This window comes from Dama dama, chromosome 20 (genome assembly GCF_033118175.1).
Source record: "Dama dama isolate Ldn47 chromosome 20, ASM3311817v1, whole genome shotgun sequence".
In the NCBI taxonomy this organism is placed as follows: Eukaryota; Metazoa; Chordata; class Mammalia; order Artiodactyla; family Cervidae; genus Dama; species Dama dama.
The window spans coordinates 109,016,098-109,037,772 of NC_083700.1; the positions used below are offsets into that span (position 1 = coordinate 109,016,098).

The 21,675-nt window shown below is 54.3% G+C and overlaps 1 protein-coding gene across 1 annotated transcript in view; it reads left to right on the forward strand.

Annotated features, from left to right (window-relative positions):
* The first annotated feature begins 2,893 nt into the window (after positions 1-2,893).
* EFHD1 (EF-hand domain family member D1) overlaps positions 2,894-21,675 on the forward strand; it is a 44,980-nt gene continuing 26,198 nt past the window's right edge. The window contains exon 1 of the mRNA XM_061122469.1: positions 2,894-3,224. Coding sequence (XP_060978452.1) covers positions 2,932-3,224 — 293 coding nt within the window. The 5' untranslated portion in view covers positions 2,894-2,931. The remainder of the gene's footprint in view (positions 3,225-21,675) is intronic.

A 21,675-nucleotide genomic window follows, 5' to 3' on the forward strand; every position in this document is an offset into this window, starting at 1 on the left:
ACTGGACTACCATCCAGGGAAGCCTGAGGACAGGAGATGCATGTCCTCTCTCCTTTATGACTGTTCTGACCAATAGAGTCGAGCTGTGTGATTTCTGATCCTATTCATAAGAGGCAATGAAGTTTCTACCTCGCTCTCCCTCTTTGCAAGCCCGCCCTGGGAACCCAGAGACCATGCTGGGAGGAAGCGCAGGCCATTTGTAGGTGTTCTAGCCAATAGCTCCAAGGAAGGGGCAAGCATCAGCCAGCGTCAGTACATACCTGGGAGGGAATAAGTCTTCAGATGGATTCTCCCCTCCAGCCTCTAAGCTACCCCTGCTTGCACCAGGTGGATCAGAGAAGGGACTTCCCCATGAAGGTCTGTCCAAGGTGCAGACTTGTGAGCAAAGTAAATGTGTTGTTTGGGCCTTAGGTTTGGGGATGGTTTGTTACACAGCAATGGGGAACTGAAAAGAAGTCCTGGAGGTAAAACACGTTTGATTTCCCTTGTGAAATGCAAAGGGGCTTCTCTGATGGCTCAGACGGTAAAGAATCTACCTGCAGTTCAGGAGACCCAGGTTCGATCCCTGGGTCGGGAAGATCCCCTGGAGAAGGGAATGGCAACCCACTCCAGTATTCTTGCCTGGAGAATCCCATGGACAGAAGAAAGGCAAAATCTCCTGTACCCATCCTCCAGGAATGTTAGTGAAATAAACCACTCATGGGATGACACAGGCAAAGTGGTTTCGACGGCTCTACAGCTACCGCACCTCCCCCTTGTACGGCTCCGTTGCAAGCAATCACGTTTGTTTTCTGGTTACAGCAGTTTTGTGTAGTCATTGTAGAACATTCAGAGAAGTGAGAATTAAAACAGTTGACGGAAATGGCTGGACTCCTAGCATTTACAATGGTTAATAATTTGACCCCGGGCTTCTCTGGTGGCTCAGTGGTAAAGAATCCGCCTGCCAATGCAGGAGACACGCGTCCGACCCCTGGTCTGGGATGATCCCACACGCCATGGAGCAACTAAGCCCGTGCATCACAGCTATTGAGCCGGTGTCTACAGCCTGGAAGCTGAAGCTGCTGAGTCCAGGGGCCCCACCTACTGAAGCCCCCGCACCCTATAGCCAGTGCTCCACAGCAAGAGACGTCACCACAATGAGAGGCCCGTGCCCCACAACTAGCGAGGAGCCGCCACTTGCCACAATTACAGAAAAGCCCATGCATCGGCGAAGACCGAGCACAGCCAAGCAATAAATAAAATTATTTTTAAAAATAATAATTTGGCCCCTCTCTCTTTAGTTTTTTTCTTCTTCTGTGCATAGAAATGTATTTTACAAAATATCAGTCATATTTGCACAGTAGTATTGATGTATATGTGTGTTAGTAGCTTAGTCATGTCCGACTCTTTGTGACCCCATGGACTATAACCCACCAGGCTCCTCTGCCCGTGGGGATTCTCCAAGCAAGAATGCTGGAGTGGGTTGCCAGGCCCTCCTCCAGGGGATCGTTGCAAACCAGGGATCAAAACTGTCTCTTATGTCTTCTGCATTGGCAGGAAGGGTCTTTATCACTAGTGCCACCTCGGAAGCCCCAATAGGGATGTTAAAAACATTTTATTTGATCACTTTATTTAAAAACTTAATTTTTCCCTAATTAAATATTTTATATATATATATGTATGTATGTATGGGGCTTCCCAGTAGGGATGTTGAAAAAGTTCTATTTGATCACTTTATTTAAAAATTTAATATTTTCCCTAATTTTATAGATATATATATATATATTTTGGGAAGATCCCCTGGAGGAGAGCATGGCAACTCACTTTACTGTTCTTGCCTGGAGAATCCCCACGGCCAGAGGAACCTGGTGGGCTACAGTCCATGGTGTGGCAAAGGGCCAGAGGGCTGAAGGAATAAACACACAGGCCTCTCCAGATGCTCAGAATCCCTGCCAGGACCCCTTGTGCCCTACACACCCCAGTGCCAAAGGCTGGTCCTGGATCTCAGGTGCCCACAGCCAGCAGTGGGGACAGGCCCTGGGCTGCAGCCCCCAGGCAGTCAGAACAGAGTCAGGACAGAGTCCTCAGGGGCAGAGTGTTGTTTACAAGATTTTTCTCAAGGCTTGGCTGACGTAACAGCCATCCACATCAGCCTTCTGTAGGGAATGACTGATTTTTTTTTTTTTTTAACCATGGTGTTAAAATGCTGACTTATTTATTTTCAAGCTTCTTTTTTACTTTCTTGTGTTTCACAGAAAAAGTCAGAGTCCCCAAAGTGGCGCTGGTGTCTTACCACAAGAGAGCCAGGAGTTCCTCTCTGCTTGCTTGCTTTTTTTTTTTCTGTTTGCTTATTTGTTTTTAGTATTTTTAGTATGTTTTGGAGACATGTCTTTACAGCGAGTGTTTAAAAGTCAGCTCGCCCTTCCCCGCGCTCCATGAGGGCGCCTCCCTCTCCCGGACCTCGCGGCCAGTGGCGGCGGGGGTGCCTCCCGCAGTCCTGGGGGCGCGCGGGTGTCACTCGGGGGCGCTCGGCTCCCCCCACCCCCAGTCTGTCGCCGGCCGCGAGGGCCGGCAGTCGGGGCACTTCTGCGGGACGAGAAAGGAACCGCCAGAACGGTAGTGAAACTTTCGCCCGCTGCCGTTCCCGGAGGACCCCAGGGTCCCCGGGCCCCCGGGGGCGGGCGGAAAGCTCAGGGTTGATCCGAGGGTCCGCGCCCCGTCCCGAGAGGCGCTCGGCCGGTCGACATCCCCGGGACAGGCGGGCACCTGTGGCCTCCGGGGCGGGCGGTTCCCGAGCCACAGCGCCTCCTTAAAGCCGCGGCTCCGCCCCGCCTGCCCACGGTTCCACCCAACCGCCGGGTCCCCGCCGTCTCGGCAAAGTGTCGCAGAGTCGCCAGCCGCCCAGGAGCGCGCTGTCCGCCCAGTCCCTGAGTCTCCGGATCCACCGAGGCCATGGCCAGCGAGGAGCTGGCGAGCAAGCTGCAGCGGCGACTGCAGTGGGAGGAAGGGGACAGCGGGCTCCAGTCCGCTCGCGGAGCCGCCCCAGACCCCGAGCTCCAGCCGCAGCCGCCCGCCTGGGCGCCCACCGCCAGAGCCGACGCCGAGCTGAGCGCCCAGCTGAACCGACGGCTGGACATCAACGAGGGCGCGGCGCGGCCCCGCCGCTGCAAGGTCTTCCACCCCTACTCGGAGTTCCCGGAGTTCAGCCGCCGCCTCATCAAGGACCTGGAGAGCATGTTCAAACTGTGAGCGCTCCGCGCCGTGCGCCCCCGGGGACCCGGGGACCCGGGGACCCGGAGCCCCGTAGGGAGGGGGCGGTGGCAGTGGGTCGGTATCTCGGAGTCCCAGGCCCCGCTTGGGGTGGGACGGAGGGGGCCAGTGCAGGGGTTTCTTTATCATTTAACCCTAACGTCCCCCAGATCCCGCACGCCCCCAGCGATCCCGGCGCGGCGGTGGTGGGCGATCCAGCCGGGCTGGGACGCCGAGGGCAGGAGCTGCGGTTCTCCCTGACCCGGCTCAGAAGTTCCGCTCGGGCCGCCGAGCCCGAGTCCCGGGCTCAGGGGTCCAGACGGCGGGTCCCGCCCCCTCCGCCGCCTGGGCTCGGAGATTTTGCCCAGCGCGCAACTTCTAGGAAACGGAGACGCGCTGCGCCTCACCTGCCAACTTTATCTCCCGAGGGAGAAATTAGCCTCTTTGTCCTTTATCTTTTTAAAAACAAAGGAGGAAACTTATCCTTGGATGCCGCGCGGGGTTTGATGTACCCGCTGAGACAGAGAACTGGGAGTTTGTTAAACTCTTCGCAGAAGATCAGTACGTTCCGGGAGCTAGCGCGTTTGGGGAGCCTCCCGGGGGGTCGCCTTGGCTGTGTTCCGCGTTCTTGCCTCTTGGGCAGGAGGCGCCCGTCGGAACCGGACACGGCAGCTGGCAGCTGGTCCGGCGGGGGCTCATTCCGGTCGTGCCCCTCGCGGAAGCCCCAACACCGGACGATGGAGGCAGCGTTGCCTGGAGGCTTGTACTAGCAGTCGGCCTCGTAGTGTGGCAGCTCCCCGGGTCTCAGTTTCTTCATCTGGAGAGTGGGGAGAAGAAATCATCCTGCCTTTTAAGGCCAGAAAGTATTTTGCACACCATAAGCTCCCAACTGAGCTATTAATATTTGTTGGAGAATTACGCCAAGACCGGGAAATGCCTGGGGGGACCGGAGGCCGCCGGCCAGGTCTTGCTTGGGGCGATTTAAAAAAGCGCTTGGAATGTGTTTGTCCTACCCGCGGAGGTTCTATTTAAAGGCGCTGTGGCCGGCGCTATGTGGCGGGAGCCTGAGCCCCTTGCTGAGGCCGGACCGTGTCCAGCTCCAGCCTCGGCACCGAGGTCGGCAGATTGGTACCCGGAGCCACCGCCTCCTCGGCTTCCTTGACACCCTAATTTCCCGGTCCCTCGCTTCCAGGCTTTGTTCTCTGGAGTTAACACCTGGTGGGTCTAATTTGGGCCATTAAGGAGCTCTGGGGCTTCCCAGGTGGCGCTCAGTTCATTTCAGTCGCTCAGTCGCGTCCGACTCTTTGCAACCCCATGAATCGCAGCACGCCAGGCCTCCCTGTCCATCACAAACTCCCGGAGTTTACTCAAACTCATGCCCATCGAGTCGGTGATGCCATCCAGCCATCTCATCCTCTGTCGTCCCCTTCTCCTCCTGCCCCCAATCCCTCCCAGCATCAGGGTCTTTTCCAGTGAGTCAACTCTTCACATGAGGTGGCCAAAGTACTGGAGTTTCATTCAGCTTCAGCATCAGTCCTTCCAATGAATACCCAGGACTTATCTCCTTCAGGATGGACTGGTTGGATCTCCTTGCAGTCCAAGGGACTCTCAAGAGTCTTCTCCAACACCACAGTTCAAAAGCATCAATTTTTCGGCGCTCAGCTTTCTTCACAGTCCAACTCTCACATCCATACATGACCACTGGAAAAACCATAGCCTTGACCAGACAGACCTTTGTTGGCAAAGTAATGTCTCTGCTTTTTAATATGCCGTCTAGGTTGGTCATAACTTTGCTTCGAAGGAGTAAGCTTCTTTTAATTTCATGGCTGCAGTCACCACCTGCAGCGCTTTTGGAGCCCCAAAAAATAAAGTCTGACACTGTTTCCACTGTCTCCCCATCAGGAAAAACAGAATTGGACATGGAACAACAGACTGGTTGCAAATAGGAAAAGGAGTACGTCAAGGCTGTATATTGTCACCCGGCTTATTTAACTTATATGCAGAGTACATCATGAGAAATGCTGGGCTGGAAGAAGCACAAGCTGGAATTAAGATTGCCAGGAGAAATATCAATAACCTCAGATATGCAGATGACACCACCCTTATGGCAGAAAGTGAAGAGGAACTAAAAAGCCTCTTGATGAAAGTGAAAGAGGAGAGTGAAAATGTTGGCTTAAAGCTCAACATTCAGGTGGCGCTAGTGGTAAGAAGACAAAGAAGAAAGACAGAAAGTGAAGTCGCTCTGTTCTGTCCGACTCTTGGCAACCCCATAGACTGTAGCCTACTAGGCTCCTCCGTCCTTGGGATTTTCCAGGCAAGCTTTCTGGAGTGGGTTGCCATTTCCTTCTCCAGGAAAGAAGACATAAGAGACGTGGTCTGAACCTGGGTGGGGAAGACCCTCTGGAGGAGGGCATGGCAACCCACTCCAGTATTCTTGCCAGGAGACTCCCATGGACAGAGGAGCCTGGGGGCTACAGTCCCTAGGATCACACAGAATCGGAGATGACTGAAGCGACTTAACACGGCAAGGAGGGCTGAGTCGAGGCAGAAGACTGTGACTGGGGCAGAGACTGAAAAGTGCATGGTTTGTCAGCACACCTTTAACTTATTTGGGGTTATGCTTTTCCTGGCATACTGTTCCCCGACTGACTGCTCCCAGGGCCCAGCGGTTCCTCCCAGTCCAGGTGGCTTTAGAGAGGGCATCACAGGGACCATCATATTCTTCTCGCCTTGGGGTCATTTAGATTTCTTTCATTTGTTTATTTTTATTATTATTATGTTTTTTCCGTAGAATAGACTTTGAAAGGCTGTTTGTTTGTTGGCTGCCTAAGAGTAATAAAGGGAGTCCACACAATCAGAAGGTTGGATGGCATCACAGAATTGATGGACATGAGTGTGAGCAAACTCTGGGAGTTGGTGATGGCCAGGGACGCCTGGCTTGCTGCAGTCCATGGGGTCTCAAAAGAGTTGGACTGAATTGAACACAATCAGAGGAGCTTGGGAGATCAAGCAAGATGGCACCGATGAGGAAACAGATGCTGAAAGAAGGTCAAGCTAAAGGGCAGGCAGTGTGTGGCCTAGGGTCCTAAAGAACTGGCAGCCTAGTCAAGTGTGGGACTTCTTTCTCCAGCGCTACTGTGTCAGCCACAAGTCTAGGTGGGGTTTTCTGCCACTTGCAACCAAAACTGGCAGAAGTGAAAAGGGCATTAATGGGCTCAAGAAGTTAAGAAAAAAGGGCTGGTGTCAGGTATGGCTGGATCTGGGAGCTCAAATGATGCCCTCAGAGCTTCATGTCTTTTTCTGAAGCCAGCTTCCTCTCTGTGTGGTCCCCCTTCTCAGGTGGCTTATCCCTGGTGGTGGTGGTGTGGCCACAGCAGCTCCAGGAGGTCCAGCGGGAAAGGTAACCATAGCAAAGGCCTTATCGTGTGTGTGTCTTTTGTAGCTTTACTGTTGTTTCTGGTTGGCTCCGAATCTGTTGTTGCTGCCAGAGGAATTCCTTGCTCTGACTGGCCGGGCCTGAGCCACCTGCCCCACCCCTGCGGTGACTGGCAGAGAGCTTGGCAGTGGGGCTCTTGCTGAGGAAGCAGGTGGGTGCACTGAGATGAAAATACCACCTTCCGGTGAAGGCCAGGTAGCTGCTGTGACTGCCAAGGGCAGGGACCACTGGGGGGATCATGCTTTCCCTGACGGTGGTTTGGAAAGACCCCTCCCTCCCCACCAAGTGTAGCGCTGCGCTGGGCTTAAGTCACTTCAGTCGTGTCCGACTCTGCAACCCCATGGACTGTAGCCCTCCAGGCTCCTCTGTCCATGGGATTCTCTAGGCAAGAATACTGGCATGAAGTGGCCATGCCCTTCTCCAGGGGATCTTCCCCACCCAGGGATTGAACCCGGGTCTCCTGCATTGGCAGGTGGGTTCTTTATCACTAGCATCATCTGGAAAGCCCCCCTTAAATCTAGTATCAGGACCCAGTTATCCATTTTGAGTTTGGAGAAGGTACAGACAGAGCCCCCCCACCCCCATTCCAGGGTCATTCACTGTGATCGTGGGCAAGTTGCTTAACCACATCTCACTCTTCCTCTGTAAAATGGAGGCAGCTGTTTCTTTCAAGTTTTTTTTTTTTTTAAGTTTTTAAAATTTATTTTTGGCTGTGCCAGGTCTTCGTTGCTGTGTGGGCTTTTCTCTGGTTGCAGTGCCTGAACTTTTCACCACCGTGGCTTCTCTTGTTGTGGAGCACCGGCTCTAGGGCATCGGGGCTTCAGTAGTTTCGACTCCCAGGCTCCAGAGCACAGACTTAGCAGTTCTGGCTCACGGGCTTAGTTGCCACATGTGGGATCTTCCCAGATCAGGGACAGAACCCATGTCTCCTGCACTGGCAGGCAGATTCTTTCCCACTGAGCTCCCAGGAAAGCCCTCTTTCAAAGGTTTGTTGAGAACTGAGAGGAGTGGGTGACGAGGAGTGCCAAGTCAGCCTGAGACATGAAACAGGGGCGTTTTGCTGAGAGCTGTTCCCAGCTTTGGCTCCAAGCCCCATGTCGGTGTCCGAAACCCTCCCTGCCCTGCTACCCACACCGGCACAAACAGGGACTCCTTGGCCCTGACCCCCGTGAGCGTCCACCTGAGCGTGACGGGGTCCCCCCTCAGGGGCTCCTGCCCAGCTTTCTCCCCTGCGAGGCAGCTGAAATCTTGCTCCCCTCACCCCACCAGGGTCAGGAGCTCCCAGCCTGGGGGCGTTTGTCACCTGGACCCTCTGACTCAGCTCTGCCCTTCAGTCCTCATCCCCCTCCTACCCGGGAAGGCTGCGGTGGGGCCTGGCATCTGGGGATTTGCCACCTGCTGGCCTGGCACTGCCACCTTCCTGGGGGTGCCCTTTGCAGTTGGTGAGGTCCTTGATCCCAGCTTTGCTCGCAGCTCAGCCCAGCTTTCCTGCTGGCCCTCTTTCATGTTTCCCTCTTCCTGCTGTCCTACATGACTTAAAAAAAACAAAAACTGCATGACTTAAAAAAAAAAACTACATCTACGTAAGTCCTCTTGAAAACCTCATGTTTGTTCACAGCCCCCTTCACAAGCCAGTCACTCCTGCACTGAACCTTTTCTGCAGCTGCTCTCTGAGGGCTGGGTAAGAAAAGCACTTCGTGGGGGTCTTCCAGGTGCCTATGCCTCCTGGGCATGCTCACCCCTCCCCGATCCTCTCCCCGCCCTGTGAATGTGTTGCTACGGCGTCACCTTGTCCAGCCAGAAGCTGGTCATTGCCACATGTCTGCTCCACCTGAAGCATACCTCATTGTTGTTGTTCAGCCACTAAGTCTTGTCTGATTCTTTGTGACCCCTTGGACTGAAGCACGCCAGGCCTCCCTGTCCTCCACTATCTCCTGGAGCTTACTCAGACTCGTGTCCATTGAGTCGGTGATGCCATCCAGCCATCTCATGCTCTGTCGTCCCCTTCTCCTCCCACCTTCAGTCTTGCCCAGCAAGACTTGCCCAGTCTTCTCCAGTGAGTCGGCTCTTCGCATCAGGTGGCCAAAGTACTGGAGCTTCAACTTCAGAATCAGACCTTCCAATGAATATTCAAGATTGTTTTCCTTTAGGTTTGACTGATTTGATCTCCCTGCAGTCCAAGGGACTCTCAAGAGTCTTCTCTAGCACCACAATTTGAAAGCATCAGTTCTTTGGCGCTCAACCTTCTTTATGGTCCAACTCTCATATCCGTACATGACTACTGGAAAAATACCTCTTCCTCCCTTTTTCTACTTCCTTTGCTTTTTATGCTTAAAGTGAAAAAAAATCGTGTGAAAAATCTCAAAGAACACATAACACATTAACTTGTTTTCTGTGCTTTCCATATTTTATCCATTGCAGAAGCAGTGTTGCGAGACTGTTAAGAACATGAACTTGGAGCCAGGCTCCCTGGGTTCAAACCTGACTCTACCACTTGCAACTTCAAAGGTTACTTTAGGCAGGTTACCTGAAGGCTCTGTGCCTCAGTTTCCCTTTCTGTCAGGTGGGGATAGAATGGCACCTGCCTTGTGAGATTATTGTGGGAATTAAATGCATTCATGTATGTGAAGCAGTTAGTGCAATGCTTGGCCTACGGTGAGGCCAGTAGGTTTGAGTCACTAATTTTCACGACTGTAATTTGGGTGGATATGCAGATTCTGTGTTGTCCGTTTTGTTGAACAGTTTGCAAACACTTTGCAATGTCTGGTTTGTCCTCTGAAGCTGATTTCTCCTGCAGCTTGAGCTGTGGAGCGTGGACATGGAGTGTGGCCGCTTGCTGGGTTATTGGTCCCTCTGGGACTGCACCCAGGGGGTTTGTTGAAGGGATTTACTCGCTGCACTGCGGGGTGAGTGGATGCGAGTCCCAGGGCTGCTGTAACAAGGACCGCAAGCTGGTGCCTTAAAACAAGAGAGATGTGTTTTCTCACCATTCTGGCAGCTGGAAACTGAAGTCATGGTGTCAGCTGGGCCACACTCCCTCTACAGGCTCTAGGGAAGAACGCTTCATGCCTCTTCTAGCTTCTGGTGGTTGCCAACAATCCTTGGCATCCCGGGCTTATAGACACATCACTCTAGTCTCTGCCTTGATAGCTTCGTGGCATTCTCCCTGTGTGTTGTCTTCATGTGGCCTTCTTGTATAGACACCTGTCATTGGATTTAGGGCTCACCCGAATCCAGTGATTTCATCATCTATTTTTTTTTTGGTTGTGCTGGTCTTCGTTGCTTTGCCCAGGCTTTCTCTCATTGTGGCGAGCAGTTCACAGGCTCCTGATTGCGGAGGCTTCTCTTGGTGCAGAGCACAGACTCTAGGCACGTGGGCTTCAGTAGTTGCAGCGCTCGGGCTCAGTAGCTGTGACTCCCAGTAGTTGCGGCCATGCTGAGGGACGTGGGGGATCCTTGTCCCCCAACCAGGGATCAAACCCTTGCCCCCTGCAGTTGAAGTGCGGAGTCCTAACCATTGGACCACCAGGGAATTCCACAGTATGGCTTCATCCTAATTCACTTTACCACGTCTGCAAAGATCCTATTTGCAAGAGATCACATCCTGCAGTTCTGGGTGGCTGTGAATTTTGAGGGGACTGCCTTCAGCCCATTATTGAGGGTGGGCAGAGGTGTCCAGTTCGTGTGCACCATGACTGCCTCGTCCTGACCTCCTGGGAGAGTGCAGTGGTGGGGACGCCCTGCCAAGGAGCCCTCGGGTTCAGGAACATCAGAGTCGTAACCACGTTAGGTTATTTAGGTGATTTAGGAATTGTCTGAGACGTAACCCGAGCCAGAATGATTCCTACCCCAACAGAAGGGGGATCAGATGGAGTTGCCATCTAACTGCAAAAAAACAAACAAAACCAGCAGAAAACCCCGACTTGTGCCAGGAGTGCACTTACTTTCAGCAAGAATTTCACTTCTAATCAGTCTCTAGATCCAGATTGTGATGTCGCCTTTGAGTTTGCCCAGAACCTGACTTAACCAGATCGGAGTATGCCCATTCTTTTTGTCTGGGGCTCTGTTCGCATAGACATTGCAAAACGTGCTTTGATCTCTTAAATACTATTTAAAAGTATTTTGCCTAGGGATTTCTTACATGTTCAAGGTTTTAAAAACCCCTTGGATTCTTGCCAGCCTGTGAACACAGTGGATCCTTGGAGTGGGGGTCATTTGTCTTTATATTGTTGGGACCTGGTGTGTTATAGAAGAGAGAGAATTTTCTAATGAGTGTGGGAAGCCAGAGGCATCACCAGCCCAGCCAGAAAAAGTTCCCTTTCCTTCGCCAAGCGTGTTACTGGATAGCCTCGGCCTAGAGAATAGTGGCCTGATTTTAAACGAAGAGGGAGAGGGCCCCGAAGGAACTGACTCTACAGTGTGTATCCAGGACTGTAATAGGAGCTGGTGGAGCGGTCAAGGTTAGACAGGAAATTTTAATTACCCTGGGCTTATCCAGAGGCCCCGTTCAAAGGGAGGTAATGAGGGCAACCATTAAAGGCAGGACCCAAATACAGCATCTTAAAATGCAGCTGTGATGTTTTTGCAGCACACTAAATGCTTGTGTTTCAATTCCCCACAGAGAGGGTGGGGAGAGGAGCATTTGGCTATGGGAAAGTTGTCTTTTTATTCAGAATCCGAAATGATGATGTCATGGACGCCCCGTCACCACTGAACTCCAAAAAGGCGGGGCTGTCCTGGAATTCTTCATTTCTCGTCTCCCCCAACCCCAGTTTCTTTTTCTTCTCCCTCGATTTTTCTCTGAGGAAGAAGGAGGAAGAGATGTGGAGATGGAGGGCTGGTAATTTGCCAAAGGGGTGAAGGGAGTCACGTTAAGGAGGTTTACTAGGGAAGGGGGAGGGGAGGCAGTCCACCACTCTTATCTGTATCTTTCGAGTGAATTGCCTTCTACACAGAGAAAGGTGTGTGGAAATAACCGGACATTAAGTGCTTTTTTTCCCCCTTAGAGAAAGGCAAGGGCTTCTGACTCTCCCGATTGAGTGCAAAGTGATCCACCTTAGAGTTGAAATTCCCTCACCTGCACTGGATTATGCACGTTTGACTGTTTTGGTTGAAGGTGGGGCAGGAGAACCCAGGGCTTGTCTGAATTCCTGGCGAGTGGTCAGCCAGAACCCAGCCAGGTCGGCTTCTGTTGGAGGCCTTGGTCTCTGGCAGAAAGATGCTGTAACTGGGAACTATTTCTTACAGGGGTTTAAGCGCTGGTTTTTTTTTGCCCTACTTGGGTGATGTGGGAGGAGCTGGAAGGAGGTGGCGCAGTTTTTGGCAGTTTTATCTTTGCAGAGAGCTTCCTTCTTTCTCATTCCTTGCTCCTCACCTCCTCTCTTGGGGACATCTGCGCCACCCTCCTGATTACTGAGCATCCTGTTTTGTGAGAATTCGAGGGACTTATTAAAATCCTACATGAGGCAAAAATAAAAAGTCTTTTTCCTTTTCTCCCTTGCAAAATTAATTAAGTGCCTGGTGTCAAGGCTTCAGGGCTTCCCCGATGGCTCAGCAGTAAAAGAATCTGCCTGCAATAAAGGAATCCGCCTGCCAAAGCAGGAGACTCGGGTTCGAGCCCTAGATCGGGACGATTCCCTGGAGGAGGAAGTGGCAACCCACTCCAGTATTCTTGCCTGGAAAATCCCATGGAGAGAGAGGACCTGGCGGGCTACAGTCCATAGGGTCACAAAGAGTCGGATACAACTGAGTGACTGAGCACGTTCGAAGCTTTAAGGTCCAGGGGACTCTAACCATATTTACACCCTTAGCGCTATAACACCTCCCTGCCCTAGTCTAACTAGTGAATAGAAATACCTTCCTCCACTGGATTTGGGGAGTTTGGTGGACATGGGCCACGTCACGTGCGGTTTTACAGTTCATCTGACCCAGGGGGTCTCTCAGGATGTGTTGCATGAATCAAATCTCTGGAGCTAGTGGCTGCCGGACCTGTCTTCTTGGGCAGAGATACTCAGTGGAGGAGCCCAGCATTCACGCTGGATTTTGCACAGCTTGCTATTGGCTGCCTGCTTCATGGATAGCTGTGGACCACGTGCACTCTCGAAGGCTCACACATTACAAGCGACATTCTCACTCACACTCTCTCACACACAGCGTTGGCCTCATCATGGAGTCCTCCTGGAACAAACCTCTGCCTTCCCTCCTGCTTCTGTGTCCCCTGAGTGTTGATGACTGAAGGGCACCCTGGTCTTAAGTCTCAGATGCTCCTTGGAAGGCCTGTGTACTGGGGGACCTGAGTGACTTGGAATGTGGACTGTGCTATCCTGCAGTCCTGACCTGTACGCAGTGGCCCCAAGACGCAGACCCGGGGCCCCCTGGTAAATCCTTCCTAGGTTCCCAGGCTGCCTGGACCTTCTGTGACCCCTTCTTCCGTGCTGCCACCCCTGGGCTCCCGTGGCCAGCAGTGTCTCTTTGCTGATGTCTGCTTCTGTGGAATGGTAATAATGGTGATAATGATGATTCTCTTTCTCATCTCCTGTCATCACCTATTCATTCATTCAGCTTTCTCATTCATTCAGTGAAGCACATGCCAGGTACTGGAGTTGTATGGATTGATCTGGAGGGGTTTCTGCCCTTGAGACACTCAACAAACTTTGAACAGTGGGATGGTTTGACCACAATACTGTTTGACAGGGAAGGATTCAAATCCCAGGAAAGCCATGTATAAGACACCCCATGTAGCCTAGCAGACCCTGGGGGATGCTGCATTCAGGAGGGTGGTCATGGTCTTTCTGGACATAACCAGGGAGGAGCAGCCAGCCAGGACCGGGAAGGGGGTTGGGCCCTTGATGGATCAAAGGCCTCTTGGAGCCAGAGGATGGGGGCTGGGAGCTTGAAGTCTGGTGGGGACCTGCTTGACCTCAGGGAGCAGAAGGTGGGCCATGAAGCTGCAGTGAAAGATACAGCCTTGATTCAGTGTTGAGAAGAAAGAACTTTCTCATGGTTGCAGTTGTGGAGCAATGGAAGGAATGATCTCAAAGGTGGTAAGCCCCTTTGTCTGGAGTTCCAATGGACGGTGGGTGGTCTGTCTTCATGGAGTGAGAGGTTTGCAGTAGGAAAGGGCTGGGAAGTTCTTGGGAGGCTGGGGGGTGGGCTAGATGACCATCAAGGTTCCTTCTGGACCAGGGTTGGGCCAGCTTGGTCTGTAAAGGACCAGGTGGTAAATATGCTTGACCTTGTGGGGTCCCTAGGGCCTCTTGGCCACCGTGATAGACATTAGCTGCAGACAGTACGTCCAGGAATCTAAACTCACCAGCATGGCTGCGTCCAGAGCAAACTTGGTGAGTGGGGTTTGCCTGCAGGCTGTAGTGTGCCAGCCCCTATTCAAGACCGTTGTTTTGGAAACTTCTGAATGCTGAGCCCTGTGAGTCTTTGGTGGCCTCGTTCATCCCCTTCTTCATTTCTTGGCCTTTCTCCCTGTCTGTGGCCCGGGGTTTCGCTGGCTGGGGTGGACCTCAAGCCCCCAGGGGAAAAGGAGCCAGAAGTGGATGTGGACCACAGAGTGAGCCCGGAACCCAGGACCCAGAGTTGCTTCTGGAAGATTGTTGCTGGAGCAGGAGCAACAGGTCTGTCTGCTTCTCTCACCAACTCAGAGGACCAGGCAGCTGGGAGCCCATGAAGGGCTGCCTTGGTGCTCCTTCCTGAGCGGTGGCCAAGGTGTGTTTGAGCCGGGCTGTGGTCAGGGAGAACTTAGGGACTTCCCTAGTGGTCCAGTGGTTAGGACTCTGCCCTTCCACTGCAGGGGGCACAGGTTCAATCCCTGGTCAGGGAACCAAGATCCCACAAGCTGAGTGGTACAGCCAAAAAAAAAAAGGGGGGGGGGGAGAGAGCTTAAAAACTCCAGATGAAAAGGAGAGTGAAAGCTAAGTTGGTTGCACTGAGACCTTGGCCTTGGGTGTCTGCCTCCTTGAGCCCCATGGTTAGAGGCGGCGTTCTTCATCTCAAGTTTTTAGACCAGCACACCACGCCACCACCCCCAATGCTCCTTTATTATCTTTATCATTTCTGATTTCTTCTTTTAGGAGGTCTCCAGGTGGAGAGGCGGGAGTGCTTGGGGCCAGCGCCCTCTTTGGTGGGTGTCTCCTTACACTAATGGCTCTTGCGCCCTTTGAAAGTGTGGCTGTCTGATGTTGTCTTGCTATCGGCCCTTCTCTGTGGGGAGGCATTTGTGCAAGTCGTGGGTGGGTCGCTGTGTGTGTCCGGGGCCGGGGGGGAGGTCCTGACCTGGCTTTGCTTTCTTTCAGTCCCAGTCTGGCGGCTCCATGTGTTGCTAAATGAAAGTCAATTCTTTGATTTTTGGAAGCAAAGACTGGGTGGTCTGTCCCCGTACAAGGCTGCCTCTAGTTAACAATACATCCTCACGCTCTGCCAGCTTCGGTCAGGTTTGCAGGAAGTAGAGGATGTCGTTCAGGACTTAGAAACTCTCACGTGCCCAAGGCTGGCCCCGCCGCCCCTTCCTGGTCAGAATGGCAAGGGACCCCAGGGCTGTGGTTGATCCCAGCCTTGGGGTGTCAGCTCCCGGGGATTCCCCGGCCCCACCTGGCACTGTGCCTGGGACGGTGGACCCCGGTCATCAGTCCTCTACCAACGAGGTCTGGCTGATGACAAGCCCAACTCAGTGCCCTCAGGGACCGGGTGAGCTCTGTCCCAGCCTTGGAGAGGTGCTGGCCCTGATCCTGTGCAACTCTGTCCGTCTTGGCTTCGGTGACAGGGTCTCTGTCCCCTCCCTAAATGACGCGTGCTCCCCGCACCCTTTCCTGCCAGGGCCAGCTGTAGGAAATTACACTCTGATTGATTCCTGTCCATCAGAGCCACCACTAGCAGAGCACCTGCGGTTCTGTGCGGCACTGTTCTTAGCGTTTCTACATCGTCAGCTGAGGAGGTGGGTGCTTTCAGCATCCCATTTTAAAGATGGGGAAACAGGCGCAGAGAAGCTAGAATCTTGCCCAGCATGACATCTTGTGTAAGTGGCGGAGCTGGGGTTTGAACCCAGATGGCCCGTGTTCTTGTCTCCTGTGCCACCAAATCTCAACCATCCTTTTTTAAAAAAAATAGCTAATTTGTTTTTAGCAGTTCTGGGTCTTCACTGCTTCCCAGGTGGCCTTAGTGGTAAAGAATCTGCCTGCCAGTGCAGGCAACACAGAGATGCGGGTTCAATTTCTGGGTTGGGAAGATCCCCTGCAGAAGGGTCTTCCTTGCTCTGCTCGGGCTTTCTCTAGCGGTGGTGAGCAGGGGCTGCTCTTCGTTTCTGTGAGCAAGCTGCTCATTGCAATGGCTTCTCTTGTTGCAGAGCACAGGCTCTAGGCGGGAGGGCTTCAGAAGTTGTGGGGCACAGGCTTAGTTGCTCTGCAGCATGTGCGATCTTCCTGGACCAGGAATAGAACCCATGTCCCCTGCTTTGGCAGGTGGATTCTTTACCACTTTGGCAGGTGGTTTGGGGCTTCCCTGGTGGCTCAGCTGGTAAAAAAAAAATCCACCTGCAATGTGGGAGACCTGGGTTCGATCCCTGGGTTGGTAACATCCCCTGGAGAAAGGAGTGGCTACCCATTCCAGTATTCTGGCCTGGAGAATTCCATGGACTGTTATGGTCCACTGGGTGGTAAAGAGTCGGACACAACTGAGCGACTTTCACGTCACTTCACTTCTTCACCACTGGACCACCAGGGAAGCCCTCGGCCATCCTTGACACCCTCCCCTGCACAGCCAGGCAGGGCCCTGGGTGGCAGGTCACCTGACTTCCAGGTCTCGAGGGACCACCCACTCCCGGCCCGGGGCTGCTACCTCCTACGTGGCCTCCCCTGATCCATCCTACGTGCCAGAGCCCAGATCTCATTAGCCTTCTTCCCTCTTGAGAAGCCGTGTGGGTTGGGGACAGCCCACAACATTCGGTGGCTCCCTATTGCCCATGGGACACAGTCCAGCCTCTTCACGATGACCCTTGAGGCCAGTCATTCTTCTCTCTCGCTAGTTGCTCCCACCAGGCCCCCCTCCAGTTGGGCTGTTGGGCCCACAGCCCCCAACCTCCCACATCCCCCCATCCCCCAACCCCCATCTCCAATCTGTCTGTTACTATTGATGCTTAGGAGGCTCCCCTCGCCCTCCATAGTGTTTATCCTGGTAAAGCAGGCTTGGCTCTTTTTTTTTTTTTTTTTTTTTATATATTTTTGGCTCTTTGTTCCAGGGCGTAGGCTCCTCTCTAGTTGAGGCTCACGGACTCAGTAGCCGCAGAGCAGGTGGGATCTTAGTTCCCATACCAGGAACCATCAGGGAAGTCCCCGGCCCTTCATGGCTGAGCGTGGCTGACTTCTTTCTTCAGTCCCCAGGGCTGGACCCCCGGCCACAGGCAGGGCGGGGGAGCCTGGACCTCTGTAGAGAGATCTGAGCTCTGTTCTGGAGCTGTCCCAAGGCCCTAAATACGGCCCCAGGGGAGCTTCCCAGCCCCCAGGGATGTCAGGAGTGGGAGCCTGCCATGGGGTGGTGCAGGGCCCTCTGACAGCCCCACCACCCGCAGGCCACGTGGGCTCGGATGGGCCTGTAAGTGAGACGTGGAACAAGGAGAGTGACCACCTTCTCAGGTTGTCCCCGAGATCGCGTGACCACCCGGTGTGCGGTGGCAGCCTTAATTAGGTCACTCCTAGGTTGCAGCCCCAGGTTCTTTCCACTGAGGGAGCTGCAGGTCTGGGCCCCCAGCAGGGCTGCGGGATTTAAGGTGGTGCCAGCCCAGAGGCGGGGCCTGGGGAGGAGCTGCTGGCTGGGAAGTGGTGGGTGGAGGCGGAGGCTCTGAGGACCCAGGGGTTGCCAGCCTGGGCGTCTTCCTTTCTGTTGGGAGGGACAGCTGAGTTGCCCACAGCCCACTTCCTCTGGGCCCATGGTCCCTGGCCTCCCCCTCCCTCAGGGTCTCCCCTGGCGTGTCCCTCCCTGACTCAAGGGGGTGTGCATCACTGCCAGGGCTGCCCCAGGCCCGGCCGGGTCCGGGTGTGGAAACCCCTAGTTGTTTGGGGTCACCCATCCCCCATGATCCACAGGGCTCCTGGGAATTCCCAGGACAACTAGGTTTCCAGGGGCCCCCTTGGGCCCAGTTGCCCAGCCCATCAGGACTTTTATGAGAGCTGTTGAGAGCCAAGGGCTTCCCTGGTGGCTCAGCTGGTAAAGAATCCACCTGCAATGTGGGAGACCTGGGTTCCATCCCTGGGTTGGGAAGATCCCCTGGAGAAGGGAAAGGCAACCCACTTTCCGTATTATGACCTGGAGAATTCCATGGACTACAGTCCATGGGGCTGCAAAGAGTCAGACACAACTGAGCGACTTTCAGTGTTTTTCACTTTTTTGGGAACCAAGGGGAGGCACCTCATTGTTATAGCAAAGAACCTACCCTGCTCATTTCCACACCTCCGATCAGGAGTGCCCTTGTGGCCCCCATGACCTCCATCAGGGAGTGCTCACGACAGGCGTCCCCTGGGACACCCTTTCTTCTCACCCTCCTTTTGGATGAATAGCCTGGTAACTCTCAATTCCCAGACCCACTTGCTCTGTTCCTGTTCCCACACTGAGTCCCCAACCGCCTGTATTTATCCAAAACCAGCAAAGGTGCCCTGATTTCAAGAGGACCAAAGGGAGACCCCAGGATTAGGGTCTTTCTCTTAATGAGACATTTCTCTTAATGAGCCAAAACTTAAAAAAAAAGGGGGGGGGGGGAGTCCTTGCTGATGAGCTAAGAGCTTATCTGCCTTCCTGTGATCTCGGCGACAAGAGAGTCACTCTGGGGCAAAACCCAGACAAAACCCAACCAAGGACACACAGCCCAGGATGTCACTGGGACCTTGAACCAGGGATGTCTGACAGCAGGAACACACTCCCATCTCCTGCCATCCTCCGCCTTCCTTAGGAGGAGCCCACTCGGGCTCCCGTGGACCCAACTGTGCCCTGCTTCATTTGCCAGGTCAGAAGCTTTCCAGGGCTCATCCCTCCCTACCCCGTCACTCGTGGCCAGAGGGTTCTTGGCCCCTGGGCCCTGCGTGTGGCTGAAGCACTTTGCACTCCTGACCTGTTAACTGGTGTCACTGGCACGTTTCTCTGGGGTGGGGGGTGGTCGAGGGGGCCTGGCTTTCTTTGTGTCAGCCCTGGGGTGCTGGCGTCAGTGGGAGAATTTGCATGTAGTTGAAACCTCCCAGTTTGAAGCCTTTTGCAGCCTGAGAGCACGAGGCTGGGGGAGCTAGGCCCACCCTCGGCTCCCTCTCCCGAACCCGTGTGGAGGGTCCCTGGTGGGGGCTGTGTGCTCCCGCTGAAGGCATTTGGGACAAAGCAGGTTTCCCTGCTTCTCTCAACCCCCTCGGTAGCAGCGGCCTGACTCTGTGTCCCCTCTGCTGTCTTGTGGGGCCCTGAGCTCACGGTGGCTGCTCTGTAGGGGTGGGGGTGGCCCCTCAGCTCTGCCCTGCCAGCCCCCTTTTCATTATAAGCTTTCAGACACCGTGTGTGGACCTACAGGGGGCTGGTCTGCAGCCTGTAGAGGTGCTGCTGCCATGCCTGTTCAGTCCCTTAGTCGTGTCATACTCTTTGTGACCCCATGGACGGCAGCGCGGGCTCCTCTGTCCTCTGCCGTCTCCTGGAGTTTGCTCAAACTCATGTCCATCGACTGTTTTCTAACCATCTCCTCCAGTGGCAGAGGATGAGATGGTAAAGGTGCTGGCCTCTTATTGGAAGAAGCAGGGTATCAGCCAGAGGCGCGTCCCTGCGGCACAGAGGAGGCTGGCGCTCACCTGACTCAGAGCCACTGCCACCTCACCTTCGCCCTCCCTGCATCTCTCCACGGTGGGTACTGTGTGCTCCCCCAGCCGCCTTAGTCTGCTCACTCCGTTCCCCCCACCCCCCACTCCCCACACCCCCATCCGTCCTGCACATCGAGCTGAGACCTCTTTTCTGAAATACCTATCTGATGTCGCGTCTCTGAGTCACACTCTTTGGGGGTTGCCCCCATTCCCCCTTAGGAAGACACAGCTTTCCCAGATTGCTTTGTGGGACCGGACCCCCTCCCCGCTTCTGGGACATCCCATTCTCTGTGGACCTCGCTGGGCACTGGGGCTCCCTCCCAGGGCTCTGCAGCCTTGCTGCTGTCAGACCCAGCTCTGCCCAAGTTCCGGCCGTATCACAGCTCAACCATCTGTACCTCTGCCTCCCCGCTGGGACCCGTCTCTGTTCTCCTTCAACTCCAGAGAGGCCCTGGGTAGACCCGAGCCAGGTGGTGACTGAGTGAATGGAGCTGGTCCCACAGAGGCAGCCGGGGGCAGCCTGATTGGAAATCAGACTCTGGGCTCAGGCTTTTGTGCTTAATTCCTCAGAGTCCCCCCTCCGTCAGAGCCTGCGGACTCCTAGTTTGCCTGCAGTGGTAACACACTTGGAGATGGGGTTTCTCAGTCTGCAGTGAATCAGGAGGGAGGGGAGGAAGGAGAGAGGTGGAAGGGGCAGATAATTTGAGAGCCGGGGGTACCACACGAAAGACAGGAAACCAGGACCTCAAAGAAGGGGCAGGTAGGGAGGCCTGGAGGAGGAACCCAGTCCTGTGACCTGGGGGAACTGACTCCTTGGAAAAGACCCTGATGCTGGGAAAGACTGAAGGCGGGAGGAGAAGGGGACGACAGGATGACATGGTTGGATGGCATCACCAACTCAATGGCCATGAGTTTGAGTAAACTCCGGGAGTTGGTGATGGACAGGGAGGCCTGGCGTGCTGCAGTTCATGGGGTCGCAAAGAGTCAGACAGGACTGAGAGACTGAACTGAACTGACCTGGGGGAGGGGGCTGAGCTCATCTGGGTAGACACAGTTGGGACACCCACAGGCCCTGGGAAAGGCCACCTGCTTCGGGCATGGTCTGGTACAGTGCCCTTCTCCTACCTGAAAGAGCCTGGGCAGCAGGGTGAAAACGCAGGTTCTGATTTAACAGGTCTGGGGAGCGACAGGAAATTCTGCGTCTTGGATAATCCTGCGTCACTGGTCCGGGGACCATACTTTGAGTGGCCAGAGCCTGCCTGTCTGAAGATTCCCGTACCAGGACTTTCTAGGGTAAAGCCGGGTGTTCCAAGCTCCTGGTGCCTTGACGCCTAGGCACCCCTCCCCCAACATTAAGAGTAAGGCATTTTCTGGGGCGCTGCCATTTCCTGAGAACTCTCTACCCCCTGGGGATCCCCAGGGTGGTTTCTGATGGCCAAGCCCCAGGCAGACAAAGGCTGGCCAGCTTCTTTCTTCGCTGATAGCAGGATTATTCTGGGGAGGTGAAACCCGAGAAAACCCAGGGGCTCTGCACAGTAGCGCCCAGAAAGCAAGCCATTCATGGACCAGCACAGGGTGGACGCTGGAAACTGGCCCCTGCCCCCTTGCCTCTGTCCTTTGCTGGGGGGCCTTTGGCAGGATGAGATTTAGGGCTCACTTGGGCCCCTTTGGCCAGGCTGGGGGCTTTCCCAGGTCACAGGCCCAGTTTGGGCGCCTCAGACCATCCTGCTTCACTCCACCCCGTTCCACCAGCCAGTACTGGCCCCAGTCAGAGTCAGGAAGCCCTCAAGTGAGCCCTTGGAGGGCAGATCTGATGCTGTCACTCAGGACGGGCTGGTTGATGAGTTACTCTGTAAGGGCTTCTTGGAAATTCAGCCCAAGGGGCCACAGCAGGCTGCGGACTATGGTTTCTTCCAGAATGCTCAAGGTGGTAGATGCTGTTTAAGGCCAGTGGTGTGGGTACCTCTTCAATAGCAGCCCTGGAAGTTGTCTGCTTCCTCTTCATGGCTGCGGACAGGTCCTACTTTTAAATATAGCTCCCTCCCGTTGCACGCTTACCAGGTACCGGGGCCAGAGCTGGTGGGTTATCTTTTTTTGGCCCCTCAACAGCTCTGCACGGCACAGACAGCTCAGTGACAGTCTGCAGCGGGCTTGCAGCCTGTCTCTCCCGAGTGAATGGCAAGGCTG